This window comes from Aphelocoma coerulescens, chromosome 2 (assembly GCF_041296385.1).
Source record: "Aphelocoma coerulescens isolate FSJ_1873_10779 chromosome 2, UR_Acoe_1.0, whole genome shotgun sequence".
Lineage (NCBI taxonomy): Eukaryota > Metazoa > Chordata > Aves > Passeriformes > Corvidae > Aphelocoma > Aphelocoma coerulescens.
The window spans coordinates 125,115,954-125,130,823 of NC_091015.1; the positions used below are offsets into that span (position 1 = coordinate 125,115,954).

The 14,870-nt window shown below is 39.4% G+C and overlaps 1 protein-coding gene across 4 annotated transcripts in view; it reads left to right on the forward strand.

The window, feature by feature from the left end:
• The window catches only part of SPIDR (scaffold protein involved in DNA repair), a 196,521-nt gene that overhangs the window by 74,541 nt on the left and 107,110 nt on the right, over nt 1-14,870 (forward strand). For all 4 annotated transcript variants that reach the window (XR_011148374.1, XM_069004711.1, XM_069004710.1 and 1 more), the window contains exon 8: nt 1,004-1,223. Coding sequence is in view for 3 of the 4 variants with exons in the window: in XM_069004711.1 (XP_068860812.1) it covers nt 1,004-1,223 (220 nt within the window). In the remaining variant the exon portion in view is untranslated. The remainder of the gene's footprint in view (nt 1-1,003; nt 1,224-14,870) is intronic.

Consider the following 14,870-nt stretch of genomic DNA (forward strand, 5'->3'; position numbering starts at 1 on the left):
GACAATAATTTATATCAGCTGTTTTTCTTGGGATGTTGTGTTTCTCCCAATGCAACTTGTAAATCAAAAAGGGTACAACTGGGGCTCTGCTGCCCTTGTCCTCTGGGACCCTGTCTTGCCCCACTAAATGCTCATAGCATTCAGCAGGGTAACAACTGTTCTCCCCTCAGTGACTAGAGTGCAGAACTGAGTAAGGCTAGGTGAGAATGAGAATAAATCTTATATAATCTTACAGCTCAGGCTGAGGTCTGTCTGGGTAGCTGCTACCCTGTGCAGACTGCAAAGGGACCAAGGAGTCTCTTTTCATTTCAGTGCAAAGTTGTTTCTTGTTCAGCGTAGACAAAAGTGCTTAGAATCAATCTGTGTGGATGCCTGTATCTGTTCACATTGCTTCAAAACAAGAGCCTTCTGCCCTGACTGCCTACTGATAAAATGGATGATCAGTTTTGCAATAATTATTTTTAGGCAGTGCATCTTACTCCTTCTTTCTCGACATTTGTCCCTCAATGTGAATCATCAGCTTTTAGATGCTTTGTACTCTTCTAACTTGGTTCCTGACAGCTGCTGCTTTGAGAAAGGTCAAGGAGGGCAAACACAACTTCACTTTTAACACAGTGTTTGATTATTCTGTTTGTAAATAAATGCATTTTTGCAGTATCTAATTAAAAAAAACTGAACGAAGTCAATGAGTTGCAAGATTTAAAAGTTTGGGTGTGGTGGGAGAGGGCTTGTTGTAGTGAGTTTGTGATTTCACTGATATTTGAAAGAAGTGCAGGTGGGATTTTTTCTTTACAGTTAATAGTATCTATAAAGAAAACAATTACTGTGAAAGCTTAACACAGGTCTTTTGATAAAGCTGTGTATTCTGCTCATATGTGGATTTATCAGGATCAGACAGATGTGCAGAGTGCAGAGGGATGCACATCTTTAGAGTTCCAGAACTTCTTTCTTTCTCCTCATCCAGACTTTGCATTTTTATTTTTCATTTTAATTTTCTTTCCAGATAAATCTGGTGTTTTAGTTGTGAAGATCTTAGAAATATTTGAGGAGTGCACAATACAAGTTGCCGTCTGCCAGCAGCTGGAACAGTCTCCTGGTACTCTTTCGCCCGAGGATGCTGTCATCAATGCAGAGGAGCCAATACTCAAAGTCCTCTTTGCAAGAGAGACAGCAGCTCACCTGAAGAGCAGACCACAGGATGTCATCCACATCTATCCCCCATGGTGAGTAAGAAGAAGGGGCCACATTGGCTGTAGCACTGCAGAACGAAGAGGAGTCAGTAGAGTGCTGGCTGCACTATCATAGGAAAAACCTTGGAGGGTAATGGGAGAGCAGGGCATTCTTGTGGTCATCTGTCTCTGGCAGCTTGAGAGACTGACAGATACCTTAAAGACAGCTCAGATAACAACTAAATGTGTATCATAATGCCTCTAGTGTTGCTCAGGGCTTTGGTTGTGTTTTCACTTAATATTTTCATGTTTAGAGCGCTAGAAAGGCCTGAGCAATGTCTTATCAATGATAAGGCCAATAAAGTGCATACTTTCTGGTAGCAAAGTAGTTCAGGAATGCTCATCTGTTGTTGTGAGCATGGGTATAATATTTCAGTGGAAAAGTCTGTATTAGCTGTATAGCATTCAGTCTTCAGTTCTGTGAGTCCCTCTTTAGCGCAACCCGTTCTGGTATTCTTCAAAATGTTTGGTCTACATTTGTGATTATTTTCTGAATTGGATTATTTACCTGAATTTTAAGGGGTAGCAAAAAGTGGTGAGATGTCTAGTAAAACAGCTGGTTGGTGGTGGCTGTAGCTTGGAAGGACTACTCTTCATAAAATATGAAGTGGGAATATTACACCTCTCTTCACTACCCTCCATCAAAATTATAGAAGGGGAAATATTTTTCTTATGTATTTCAGCATTCATTACCTGAGTTTTAGCCTCCAGCTGTCTCTAGTGTTTGACCATATCCTTTTGCAAAATACTTTTTCCTGTTTTGCAAAGGTCTGTACCTGGTTTTTATCTTCACTGATAACTGCAAATCTTTTCTAAGTTCCCCAATTTGTAATCTTTTGCTTAACTCTTTTTGGAGCCAATTCAAAAACTAAGAGAAGATATTTTATTTGGGGTTTATTATGGCTACAGATACAACTATTGATAGATGTAAATAGATCAGTAGCAAAGGGAAAATGCAGTTCAATATTAATTAAGTCCTAGTTTGATATAACTCTAATTCACTGCCCTTTTTTGTTCTCATTTATCTTTTCCTTCACAAGCCTTTTTTCGTGCTTTACATTTGGTCTTGTTTGCCTGTTTTCTTCTTGTTTCTCTCTCCTACAAACTTAGTTCCGTTTTTCTCTTCAGGTTTCCTCTGTCGTTTTTAAATCATGAGGCATTGCACTTATGCAGCTGTATCCTTCTGTGTAGACCTTAACCTACATGAAGATTTTTGTACCAGAAAAACTGTTTTAATTAGGGTGTGATTCAACTTTTCTCTTTTTTTCCTTCTTTTTTCTTTTCCTGAGCTGTTACTGTAGAATGCTTAGCATGTGTAAGTCTCAGACTGCTCCAGCTTGCTGCATGTCTGCTCTGGGAAGATGTAAATCTGCACTGATACGATCCTTTCCAGACTACAGACATCTGCAACTGTACTAGTGTAGTCTTCTCATTTGTTTAAATTTTAAGATGTTCTGGACACAAAGCTCATTCCTATATGTATGTAAACTGAGATTTCTTTAGAAAGCTTCATAGCTAGCTGTCTGTCTTCCCAGAAAATCCTACTTTTATTTGCTTTTTTTAATTTTTTTTTCTTAGTAGGGTGTGCTTCTCATGTAGGTGAAAGGTTATTTCATGAAACTCTAATGTTTGGACAGAGGATACATCTGCATTGTCAGAGTTGCTTTCCTTACATATATGTTTCTCAAGGCACTTTATAAATACACCAGTTAATTTTGGTAAAACTGCATTATACCTCTAGTCCTATTTTCTATCTTTTTCAAATTATCTTAATGTTAGTTGTCTCTTTGTTTACTCAACTAACTTCAAAAGAAGTTGGGCTGGATACTGTTAAACTACTGGAGGCGGGAAGGGGAGAGAATGAGGGATGTTTTTGTTTTAGATTATAATTTGGCACTTTTAGTTTACATTAATTGGAAATTGGACTTGTTCACTTAGTGGAAGTTTCCTCTATCACTGTTCCAAGCTTCTATTCTCTTAAACTCTTACTTGCGAGCTCTGAATGCTGCAATGTAGTTCTTGTTACTCTGCATTGAATTTGTACTTCTGTTGTTAAAAACAAATGCTGTTTCTGTTAAAATGCTTGTCAATTCAAATGTGTGACTAGTGAAAAAACAAACGAACTAAATCTAACCCTGACATGGTGAAATAAGCATATTTATGCATCTTATTAACACCTTATGTATCTTATTAATATCAGTCTGAAGCAAAAGGAACCAAAAAACCACTAGATGCAAGGGGAGGCAATTGTTGAATTACCTGTGTGGTTTTGGGACACGTGACACACTGTATATCGTTATCCTGTATTTTGAGACAGTTGTATGGTAAGACAGAATGGGATGAGATGGGATGTTTTGTAAGTGGTCTGCTTCTGGTGCTGTAGTGTCCTGAGAGCAAAATTTCCTGTTACCTTTGAAATAAAACCCCAGAATTACATTCTGACTTTGCTTTTTGCTCTCTGACCAGGCAACCAAGTAAGTAAGATGTAGACACACAGGCTGCTGGCTCCTGGAGGTGATTATTCATGTCAAAAATTGAACACATTATTTTGGAGACTTTGTAAAATTAGACTTTGCTTTTGTAACTCTATTTGTATGTGCTGTGAACTCAGTGCACAGCTTGATATGTGAAACATCTCTAGCAGTAGACTTGCATTAAGTACTTTAGGAAGCAGTGTTTAGAGAAGTGCTAATATACTTGTTGGTATTTGTTTGCATACAGAATCCCATGAAACTTCAGCACTGCAGTATAAGCAATGTAATTAAAAAATAAAATATTGACAGGAGGCTGGTTATAAGAATCTTACCACTGGACACTGGACATTGCTCATGAGAATGGTCCCACTGGATTTCAGAGGAGCTTTGTGTCAGGGCAAGAATTAGCAGGTCTGAACCCAGATTTCCTTATAACTAGATATGAATTTCTTCATGTCTGTTGTCTTAAGGGACATATTTATAATCTTGAAAGCAAGGGATTTGATGTGAGAATTGTCACTTGCTATAAGGAAAGCAACCCCCATAAACTGATTAAAGCTTTCAAACCAGCATGTGTGGTGGAGGAGAGAGCTCAGCTGCCTGTCCACTGAGACATCTGACAGGAGCCTGCTCTGATCTTGTGGCTATATGGAAGTATTATTGCAGTGTTGTATCTAAAGAAGGCCTATTAGCTTGGACACATGACGTGAAAATAATTGTGTGTTTTGGGCTGAAGCTGGTTTTTGTCTGGCCGGCCAGGAACAAAACAGGCAGAAGAACTCAGCCCTGCCTGCCCCTGCCTGTGTAGGCTTGCCTTTGGTTGTCTTTGCAGTACCTGAGCAACTTCTTGGATTAAGATTTTAAATGAACATCTCATAATTTTTTACTAACTGAATCTGAATCATTAAGTGTTTTTAACATCTGGAAAAGAAAAATATTATTACTGAGTTTAATTAAATTGATTACTAAGTCTTTATTCACTTTGCAGAAATACATATCCAGCAAAAAAGTAAAGACTGCCTGCAAAGACATGAGAGAGTGGAAACAAAGGCTTTCACTCTTCTACTGGTGGTGATTTTTTGGCTTCAACTTACCTGTCTTTTTTCCTGTTTGTTTCATTGTAAAAAATATAGGAATAGTTTACCATACCTAGCAGAAAATAAGAAGGGTTGGCATTTTTGGACATTTCAGGATTCAAGTGACTGCTGACACTGCAAGGCTTGGGGATAGACAGTTTCCCTTAGATACTCCTGTCTTCTGCTCATAGATGTGCCTACTAGTTAATACTCAAGATAAACTGACCTGAAGAAAATGGTGCCGATTAGAATTCTTTTCCTTGCCAGTAAGTTTAACAACTTTGAAATGTTTTCCATGCATTTCTGAAGTTAAACTACTAGAAATATGTGATATTAATAGAGTTCTTGGCAATAGCAGCATAAACCACAGATCACGTTTGATTCGGACAGGCTCAGAGATCGAGCCATACCTATTGAATGTGAATGTCCAGTATGCAGCCTCTACTTCAGGGGGTTCATGTGGTGCTAATTACTGGAGGCAGGGGCAGTATGAAGGGGACATAACCACTGTGTTCTGTTCTTACACTGCCTGAAAACACAGCAGAAAACAAGATCCTTGGCTGGATAGCCGCTATTCCCCATGCAGCTTCTCTGAGACAGTTTATTTTAGGAATTTGGTATGGCAAGTACATAAAACACTTAAATCTGTGACATCAACAAGCAACTTCAAAGTTGTTCTTTAGTTTCTCTTAACCTGTGAAACCACGGGGAGTCATAATTACTCAGCTTTGAGTGTTCCAGTGCCTGGAGAAAGTGTTTAATGTGGACTTCTCATTTCTGTTTGCATAACGCTAAATTCAGTCTCTCCTCAGTGAAGGAGGTTTAAAAGACTTTGAATAATTTACTGCCAAGAAGAACAACTCATACAAAACATTGCTGCAGATCAGCTGATGTACAGGGATGAAACCTTGTATCTCAAGTCCTTTAATGTAGGCCAGTGGTGGAAGTTGTTGTAGAAAAGTGCAGGCAAGCTCTGAAGAAATTTATGTACGAGAAGTAATCTGGTTTGTTGGATTCAGGTAATTCTACTTTAGAATTTTCCTGGGTATGCTGTAGGCTGTTTTGTTGACTCAATGACAGAATTTATGATAAATGGGTATGTTACTGTGATTTTTGCATTGTCTTACCTAACGCACTTCTCTTACATCATCTGGGTGAGAAACAAGAGGAGGGGCACAGGGAGCTAACATGAAATAGGTGTTTTGAGCTAGCATGGCTCATGCTAAAGAGTGTTTGGCTTCCATTTGATGGAGATAGAGGCTTTTTATCATTGTTGCTCGCACCTGTCAAGGAAAGCATTTAAGAGCATTTGCAGAGTACCTTCCTATCACAAGAAAGATCATGTGAAAGGATCTAGGCTTCACCTATTAATGAAATGCAGAAACAATCCCCTGCTGCTCTGTAAAGAAAGCATCTATATCCTTTAAAGTTTTCTCATTCCATAAGGGCCAAAACCAAATACAAATTAAAGGAAGACATGTATAGAACGTCTTTTACATACATTCAGTTTCTCTGGTTACTCCACAGAGAGGCAGTTTCTTTGAATTCTTGATAGATCAATTTTGTCCAACTGATCAGTGTTCACCATCTTCCTCTGAAAGGAAATGAAATCTGGGCACTTATAAATATATATGCACATATAAATATTCAAACATATGGAAAAGGGGGAGGGGGGAGATCACCAGTCAGATCCCTCTCATTGGAAAGATGTTGGCTCTGCCTTAACATCTTCAAAGAAAGAATGTAACAATAGTAGAGTGGGAGAACCCTGATAAGAGGGACAGGGCTCACTCAGAAGATAAAGTTCTACAAAACTTCAGAGCTGTAAAGCCAGTGTGGGCACTATTTCTAAAGTACATATGGGAATGGCCTTGGAGCCAAAGATCAGATCATATCATCTGCTTGGAATTGCTTCTCAGAGATCATGCAGTTGTGAAAATTGAAGTTCCTTTCAGAAGCAGCTGAAGCAGCAGCCGGTTTTTTCAAGAATTTATTTTTTGTTTTGCTAGGATATACCTTTCCTAGTGCAATCACTTCAAAAGAGATGATTTGCCTTTTAAGAACAGAAATACACATACTTTCTATGAGCTGAAAGTGGTCCCTAGCAAGTTTTTTATGTAATTTATTCAGTGCTTCTTTTGCTTTGCCGTTTCTTGACAGAGTAGTCCTTAGGAGTTTTCGCCTTTCTTTCCTTTAAATAATCAATTATTTTTCTTTTGTCTATCCCCTCATGGAAAGTGAGAAAATTGTGTCTTTGGAGCTGCTCAGGTGTGTGCTATTTTATACCTCTAGAAGTGGAGAGATTAAGAAATTAATATTATTTGAGTTTGCTCACTTTGCATGTAGAAAATCAAAATAATAAAACTTCTTAGTAATCTAATCAATGAATAGTGATGTTCCTTCATAGGTGGATGACATAATTGGAAAAACACAGAATTGCACAGTTTTGAATCCAAGAGGAGAATAAATCATTTATGTCATTTCTGTGATTTGCTACAACCACCTGAAGCAGCAGGTACCTGGTATTTTGGATGTGGGCTGTGTCTAATAAGCACAGTAGCATGATCACACTTTTACAGTGAGACAGACATGCTTATTTTTATGACTGTGACATGGATAGATGCATTATACAAATGCCATTTATAAAATATGAGTACCCTGAAAAACAAAAATTAAAAATCTGCTCTCTATAAAAGGGGGTTTCCATGGAGAAAAGAATGGCAACACAGGAAGATGGGAGCCTCAAGATAGTAGATACAGTGTTCTGTAGAAGATTAAAACTGGATTTTTAAACACGACTGCCTGTCTCTGGACTAATAGCTGATGGTATCTTGACACACTGAAAAAGGGGAATTTCCACTGTATTGTACCAATGAGGTGTGGCGGTTTGTTGATACATTTGTTTGCTTTCAGCCAAATCAGAGGGGTCAGAAGCGAGCAGTGTGTTTGCAAAGCAGCAGCTTGGTTTTTAGATCAAGGCTGAAATGCGTTGTTGCCGGCACAGAAGCCTCCATTGGGGTAGAATATGTCTCCCTGGCCAGATGTGTGCCTGAACTGGGCACATCCAGTCAGTTGTTGTGCTCCTGCTCCCACCCGGGCAGCCTGCACAGAGCTCACCCAAAAGGAGCACTTCTCAGGAGGTTGTTCTGTGCTCTGAAGGGAGTCTCCACCAGGATGACTTTTTCCAATATGGGCTTGTAAGAATAAAGGAGTTGTAGAAAAGAGGCAGGGGATGCGAATAGCCTGGTTTCTGCTTGTGATGTGTTTTGCTACATTTTTCCTAAATAATAGATATCATCCGACTTAGATCCTACTGGAATAACTGTAGTGTCCAGTTAACAGGCAAAATCTGAATCACCTCACTGTGGGGCTTCCATGTCGAGGAATTAGCATACATTTGAGTCCACAGCTTTTAGCAAGAGAATAGGAAAATTGTTTTTAAACATCTATTCCTTAGTCAGTGATATTGTTTATGTCTGAAAAATTACTGGAAAAAATATCCAGTGAGAATGAAAACGTCTTCTCCTAATATTCACTTAATATTCTTATCCTGAAAAATCTAATAATGTTTTGTTTTGTTTTGTTCTTTAATGAAAGGTCTGTACTTGAAACTTTCCAGCTTTTTTAAGTGAGGAAATTCCAAGCATTTTGTAGTGACAGATACTGTTAGTGGGTAGTTGTCCACTGACGTCAAAAACAGAGGATGGTGAACAGCTTTGTTCAAGTCAACGAAAAATGTACGGTCTTGGATAAACTCTGTGTTAGCAACAGAGCTATCAATGATATACGAGCAGCTTCACATGAGCTCCCATGTGTATTCAATCCAATGCTAAATTCCAGATCTTGTTTAATGAGCAGCTGATGGAGCCAAGACCTGGCACTGCATTCTGCTTTATCCAGTCATGAAGGAAAAACAAGCTAAATAAGTTCAGATGAACAAGTTCAAAATTACTGCAGGGTTATTAAAAAGTTGTGATTTGTATTCCTCTGCTAATGTTTATGACTAACAGATTTGGGACGTGTAAAACAATACTTAATTTGTAAAAAGACTATGTGCCAAAATTCCTTTGGTAGTTTAACCACTGAAGGGCAAGTTTTGACTTTGTGAATGGGTTTCTTTAAATGTTTAAGATTATCAGTAATCAGCTAATCTTTTTTTTAAAAAACTTACATTTTGAAAAATTATGGTTTCTGCTTGTTGGATTGCTGTTCAGCAGTTTCACTTCGTGAAATAAAATGTATTTCCATAGCTCACTGTGGAGAGGCAATTTTCAAGACAAGTGCCATTCTTGTTATTTATCAGGTCTGATTTGCTACTGTAATAGTAGGTGTGTATTTAGGGTAAGATTTTTCCATGCAGTTCTGTATGCAGTTAGGTTTGAGTTTGAATATGCTGGATATTTTCTACCACACTGGGTTTTAATGCTAAGGATGCTTGTGTCCTTGGGCAATTGTGTGTGGGCAAAGAGGTGGATAAAGTGTGAGTTTGCCAAATTATCCTGTGTGGTCATTCCCTACGATATCAAGGTATGCTTTGTTAGATTCCTCCTCCTGAATATCATATTTAAGTGTAGGTAAGCAACAGTTAATTACTGTACTCCTACCAGAAATAGTAATTAAAGCCCCAAGTATTTCAAAAGGGGAATGTTGCTTTCAAATATTTGAAAGATTTGGAATGTTGCTACCCAAAATGCAGTATTTAAAACATCTCAGCTATCCTGGGGGGCGGGAGCACGGGAGAGCAAGGGGGAGAACAAATTTTACTGTTACTTCTACCAGGCAGATTACTTCTCTTTCAGTAAAAGCTCGTGGAAAAAATACCCGTGGTTTTATGTATTTTGGCTGAAGGATGTACTTTGGTATATGAAACAGTTCAGCTGTGAAACATTCAGTGTAGCCTTTTGTGTGTTTGATGAAGCTTCTCTTCCTACCAGTCTCCTCAGTCAACATTCACTGTGTAGATTGCAATGTATTGCTTCTCCCTGGCTGGTAGGCTTCTTTGACAGTGTCTTGAGATGTCTTGTATAAATACTCCTCTAGTTACTGCCCCAGTACAGCCAGGGACACCAAGTTTCTCCAATCTGGTGATTGGAGATCTCTTCTGGAACACCGAGTTTCTCCAATCAGAAGTATCAGAACAATATTTAGAGCACTAGAAGTCCTGTACAACCACTACTTTTACCTTTGAGGGATTTGTGTTTGGAAAGCCAAATCACTGATGTGGCTCCAAAAAAAAAAAATCATACTTGGCAGTATGTGGGAAGGGGGGTGGTTGTGCGTATGGGGCTGTTTTGTTTGTTTTGGTTGATTTTTTTCTCTTTCTTTAACCTCTTTGGACTTCTGAAATGTTACCTGTTTTCTCTCTCCTTGATAAAAGAGTTAAAGAAAGAGTTAAAAATGGAGAAGCCTAGTGAATATTTCTGTGGATGTTTTTTGTTTTGATGGTTATCTTCCCCTTTTCTAAGTCTTGGATTTTATTTTTTTTTTTTTCAAAGAAGCAGCGCGTGTTTGCTGTTGCACAGATTACGATGATGGGCTTTTGCATGGTCTTCCTGGGAGTCATTGTCTATAGTCAATCCAAGGTCCTTGGCTGGCACAAAAAACAGGACTGCATGTCCACCTTGACACTGCTGCTGTTCACAGCACGTCTGTTAGTGCAAACCCAAGTCTGTCAGCATCTCCAGCTAATACCTTGTGACTTGAACTGAGGCTGTGAAGAAATACCCTGGGCTACTCTGAGGTGTTGTTGGGACAGACATTGAGGATCATAGCCACTCCAAAAAAAAAAGCTGGCAGAATATCTACAGTGCTGCATGCACACACTGAAAGCACCGAACTTGAGAACACTTAAGATCAGTATAAAACCATAAATTACATTGACTGTATTTGTGCTTTCATTTGTCTTCCCAGCATGGCACAGCATGTCTGTCTTTTGTGTTTCCCAAAAACAAATTTCTCCTCCAAGCTGAGGTTCATTTTTGAGAAATGTGGGCAATGCAGCTATGTGAGATTTGTACATTGCATTTGTGCCTTAGCAAATACTGCTTGTCTTCTGGTTCGCTGAGCTTGTCATAAATATTAATTTAATAGGGCTGGTACTGTTTTATGCATTGTGAATGTACAGATTGAGGAAGAGAGAAATGTTATTGATATGGGCTGTCACTGGAACTTACAGGGTTTGTAGGCTTAAAGGAGCTCAGATTTACAGTATATATGTATAATAATCATTCTTCTATTTATTTGAAGACATTTTATACAACACAGGATTGTTCTTTATTACATTCCCAAATCTTTCTTACCTTCATCTCTTGCACAAAACCAAATAAGTTGCCCAGCATTTTCTTTGTGTTTTTGCAGCCTCCTGTGATTTACAGTTTGAGAAGTTCTGCGTGAGGTGATTGTCTAATTTTGCTGGGAGATATTTGACTCTAGGAGTTTGCTTTTGTATCTTCCTGTATAGCAGGGACCTGTTTTCTAGCTATACTCAAAAGCAAACCCATTTTAAAAGCAACTTCAACATACCACATGATCAGCTTCTAGAACAGTCCACCTAAGTCTTGAGAATTGCCTTTGATTGTAGGTCACTTCGGATACTACTGCAATTTCTTGATTTTTGAGGACTGATGCTTACTTAGGAAGGAATGGAATCTTACGAGGTTTACTGGTTACCCTGAAACTGCCTTAAAGACAGCTAGAGGAGAAAACAAGTGGGAGAGGTTATTTCCACAATCTAAATATACATTACACCTTGGGCGGTGGGGTGGGGGGGGCATTTTTACATCTATTTATTTTTTGGATTAGACTACATATAAAAGTATTCCTTTCCTGTATGTTCCAGTCAATTGGTCAGGATTATTTACCTTTGATCACGGATCTTGTTCTTAGGCAAAGCCTCACATATTGAAGACTGCCTTCCTAGAAGAGGTCTGAGATTTGGAAATACGTGTAATCTTTCATGAAAAGACCTTCTCTACTTTTTTAGATTAAACTCTAAACACCCGTTTTCTAAATTAATTTATGTATTACTTGGTTGCCGTGTTGACTTTTTGAAGCTTTTCTTGGAAAGTACTTTCCTATCCCACATTAACAGCTCCATTGATGTATTTTGGCTATGTCTAAATAAAGCCATTTTACGTCCAGAATGTGCACTAAATGTATTGGTTAATATATTGGATTTGTTATTAGTTGTATTTTAACTGCCATTATAATGCTACTGCTTTATTAACTATGCATGAACTGTGGATGATTTGGAGGGAAATACTCCCTGCAAGCTAGCAAGACAAAATCCAGCCTTTTAACGTATAGCCTCATCAGATGTTAAAACTCACATAAAATGCTTATAGTGACATGCCTCCATTGCAAGTATGTAGAAGCCAGGGTTTTGCCCCTTTCACTGAAACTGGGCACGACGGCAATCCAGTGCATGAGGGCTGGAGTCTGGAATGAGATGCCCTCATGTCCAGGCATGGAGACTGCGACATTTGCCTCCCCTTAGCTTCTGCTTTGACTTTCCTCAGCTGTTTTGGGAGTGACAGGAGCAGTCACGCTGGCGATGCGTTGAGCAGCACATTGTACGTGTGGTGCAGAATGCGTTCCCTGTGTCGCATTTCCCGTCCGTGTGTGCCCTCGGCTGTACCGCGCCAGTTCTTGGGACTGTGCTGCGCCCTGCGTCGGTGCAACCACAGGCTCTGAAAACAAATTATTCTGAGTTATCAGGCTGGTTACGAAAGGCAGTGGTGGGAAAACACCTTCCTAAACAGCATCTCCTCGGCACTTCCCGGGGCGGTGGGAGGCTGCCCGAGCCCCCCGGCCGCAGGTCCGTGCCCTTCCCGGCGGCTGCGGAAGGTGGCAATGTTGTCAGCAGGAGCCCAGGAAAAGCTGATCTCGCCGAGGCAGCCGCAGCGCGTATTTGTCCACAGCTTTCTCTGGCGTCAAAGCTCCACGTCCGTGAAATAGGAGCCTGCACCAGGGGGATTTGTTCGGGTTTGTGCGCCATCACGTCTGCACAACTTGCGATAAGTCGGTGCGCGCTCAGTGCTGGATGTGGGGATGCGCATCAGGCAGGCACCGCGCTGCTCGCACAGCTTCGTTCCCCGCAAGGCTTCTCCGCGCTGGCTGCCTCTCAACTTGCAGACCGACAACCATCCTCCACCCGGGAGAGCGAAACTGAGCTCTTTAAGTGAAGTTTCATTTCTGCAAAACACTTGTAAATGTTTCTGAAACCCAGGGTCGTTTTCTGCCCACTCCCCCGGGATGTTTATAAACTTTGCTTTGAATTGAACTTGCCAGGGGAGAAACCGAGAACTTCCCTGCATGCCGCAGTCATGTCAAGAGCTACCTCCTGGCTATGACAGGCTTTTAACCTGTTGAAAGCCTAACAGACCTCTTCCAGGCTTTGGTGGGGATGTTTTTCTTTTCATATTTCAGCTAACTCAGTGAATCTTTTTAACTTGTTCAACTGATTTTCTCAAAGACTTTTGTGTCTTATGATTTTTAACATTTTTTCTGTCTAATGCTAATTCCTGACTCTCAAGGGAAAGTACGGGAAAGTTCTTGGTTTATGTTACCCCATTCCTTTCCTCGTGACTGTCTTGATTCTGCACTGGTAAATAGATCATTGATTTTAAATTATCATGGAACTTTTCAACATATTTAATTGCTGGGTTCTCCTCTCATTCTGTGTTCCTTACCAAGCCTCTCTGACAAGATGTAATAGATTTAAACCATTTAGGAGGTCAAATGGGGAAAAAAAATTAAATATTCTCAATGTACTTTACGGTAAGCAGAGAGCAAATAGGATGACATTACCTTGTAATCCCCCACGTTCCTACTTAACTTCATTTGCAACACAAATGACAATTTTTGTTGGACTTCTTGTCTAGTTACTTGTTTTTCGTAAGATAGGAAGGCAGAGCTAGGGTAACTAATGCCATACAACTTCTCAGACTGTGAAGCTCTGTGTGTGTGTGTGTGTATCCCCTTCCTGACTCATGTACTGGAGATGCTACTCCCTGCATTAAATAGACACTGAAGGTTTCTAGAATTGCTTTGGTCTCTGTTAAACAATGATTGTTTGCTGGGTACCAAAATCTGTTGCTGTACCGATACTTTGCCTACCACTGCTCTTCACTTTATTGTACAAATGACCCAGCAGTTGTCCAGGAGAACCATGGATAATGACTCCTTAGTTGTAAAAAAAATGTAAAGGAAGACTTTCAGAAACTAGTTGGGATTTTGAGCAGGTAGTCTGGCAGCAACTGCTATATCCTGTCTCTCCAAATAAAATGACAAGCCAGTGAAAGCTTTCTGTTTTGTTGTGTGGGGGAATTTTCCTTTTCAAAATTGAAAGTGGAAAAAATAATCTCCAACTCCAAAGAAGAGAATTTAAGATATGATGGGTTGTTACCACTGTAATTTTTGTAATTCTTTCTTTTTGTCTTATTGCTTTAAGAGTAAAGTGAAATATTTCACCATGGGACTTAATTTAAACACTGCTAAGTAATGCAGTCTCACACTGTTGTGATAATAATTTGGCTGAGGAAAAGGCTTTGTGATCATAAAATTTTCACATTAAAGGAAGTAGATGTTACACACAATATGAAACATGGAAATAAACACATTCAGAATTTTGTTTCCTCTTTTCAAACCAAAGGAAAAAAGAATACTTCCCTGTGATTTCAGAATATTGTTAACAAGCCCTCATAGCTATTAGGAGCCTAAAATGGTAAACAGCTTAGTAACAACATAATTATATTAATAAACCTAACATCAAAATGACTCTACAAAGTTATGTACAGATGGTTTCATTTTACATGACAAAAGAAGTTTTCTGAAGTCCATTTGCCTAAAACAAGGGTTTTAATGGAACAGTGTAGATTTGACCTCATCTCTGCTTATCCTTTTTTTGAATGTAAATATGAATGCCAAGGCAATTAACTGGGTAATTTACCCAGGCAGACAGAGTTGAAGTTCTGTAGGTAGGCACTGCTTTAAGGGCAAGTTGGCGTGCTGTCTCCTGCTCAAGTGCGTATCAACCTTCAAAGTGTCTTAGCGCTAGGGATAGTTCACCCTCAGGAAGTTTAGTTTAGATA